Source organism: Diaphorina citri, unplaced genomic scaffold (assembly GCF_000475195.1).
Source record: "Diaphorina citri unplaced genomic scaffold, Diaci psyllid genome assembly version 1.1 scaffold688, whole genome shotgun sequence".
Classification (NCBI taxonomy): Eukaryota; Metazoa; Arthropoda; class Insecta; order Hemiptera; family Psyllidae; genus Diaphorina; species Diaphorina citri.
The window spans coordinates 106,265-107,658 of record NW_007378121.1 but is presented as its reverse complement, the minus strand read 5'-3'; the positions used below and the strand labels follow the sequence as shown (position 1 = coordinate 107,658).

Below are 1,394 nucleotides of genomic sequence, written 5' to 3'. Positions count from 1 at the left end.
GTGTTTTGGCACTAAAAACTGACCATCGAAATTTTGACCCGATTACATTACCTACTTTCCTTCCTATAGGATAAGGAAAGTAATAAAATAGTAAAACTGACTCAAAATTTCAATCGATAACAAAACATTGTATGAGGGAAAAAAAGATGGTGAAACACTCTTTTTTTATGGTTTGATAGAGAGAACTGTAACTGTTAAGGTTTTAACGTCCCGAAATCGAAGAGAGAAGGAAGACAGGATAGGATAGTAAAAAAAGTCTTTTTTTATGGTTTGATAGAGAGAACTGTAACTGTTAAGGTTTTAACGTCCCGAAATCGAAGAGAGAAGGAAGACAGATAAGGAAAGTAAAAAAAGTTAAAGCTGCAAGAAAAGTACGGAGTTTTCTTTCGGCTTTAACGTGAAAAACTCACTTAATGAGTACATGAGATCTTTTGTATGTAGGTACATTTCTTTAAAGACTTGATTGTATAATTGTTTGTTTCAGGGTGATAAAGGAGACAAAGGAGACCGAGGTCTAACTACTACGCTCAAGGGAGATCAATTCCCCACAGGAATTATAGAAGGTCCTCCTGGACCCCCGGGGCCACCAGGTAAAAGGTCTAACTACTACGCTCAAGGGAGATCAATTCCCCACAGGAATTATAGAAGGTCCTCCTGGACCCCCGGGGCCACCAGGTAAATATACGACGTCAGGGTTATTTATCGAGTGACCTCTCTTATTAATAAGATGTACTGATGTTACTAAGGAAAGTTTTTCAAATGACAGGATATAGGTTGTTGACTATTCTGGGTAGTAGATTATGCTTTTGTTTCCAAGGACTGCAGGGTGCTCATGGGCAGAAAGGAGAAGCAGGACCGGTCGGGCCCCCTGGACCCTCGGGAGAAAAGGGGCCGCGTGGCAAACGTGGTAAAAGGGTAAGAATAGGTGACGATGACAATTAGCATGGAAAGCATGGAATATTGCATCCTACTTACAGCGTGACTCAGCACTTACATACATATGAGTACTGGAAATATCTCAGGTCCTAGGACTATAGCATACAGAAGTTATAGCATATGTTACGTACTGTAACACCCTGTTCGTTATTTACTTTTTACTCTCAGGTGTATAGGTTCAATCTCAGGTATCGCGGACGGAAATTGGATGATTTGGACTTATCGGACGGAACTGGTGTTCCTCCCTACATGTTGTGACAAAGTGCTTTTCAGAAATTCCAAAAGATAAGCGCTGTTATAACATTTTTTGATTTCCGCCAATTTTTTTTGACTAAAAACACCGCCTATCGTACAGTTTTTTTATTCTTGCTTCAGTTATTAGCTAATTAGGTACCTACATATGAGTGGTAAAAAGAAAAGAAAAAAAAAAAAAAAAAAAAAAAAAACGAGGCCCGAGA

General features: G+C 39.2%; 1 protein-coding gene across 1 annotated transcript in view; it reads left to right on the top strand.

The window, feature by feature from the left end:
- LOC103511212 (collagen alpha chain CG42342) overlaps positions 1-1,394 on the top strand; it is a gene marked incomplete in the record, with an annotated part of 61,445 nt that overhangs the window by 37,091 nt on the left and 22,960 nt on the right. Inside the window, 1 exon segment of the mRNA XM_026825048.1 lies at positions 485-590. Within this exon segment, the coding sequence (XP_026680849.1) occupies positions 485-590 (106 nt within the window).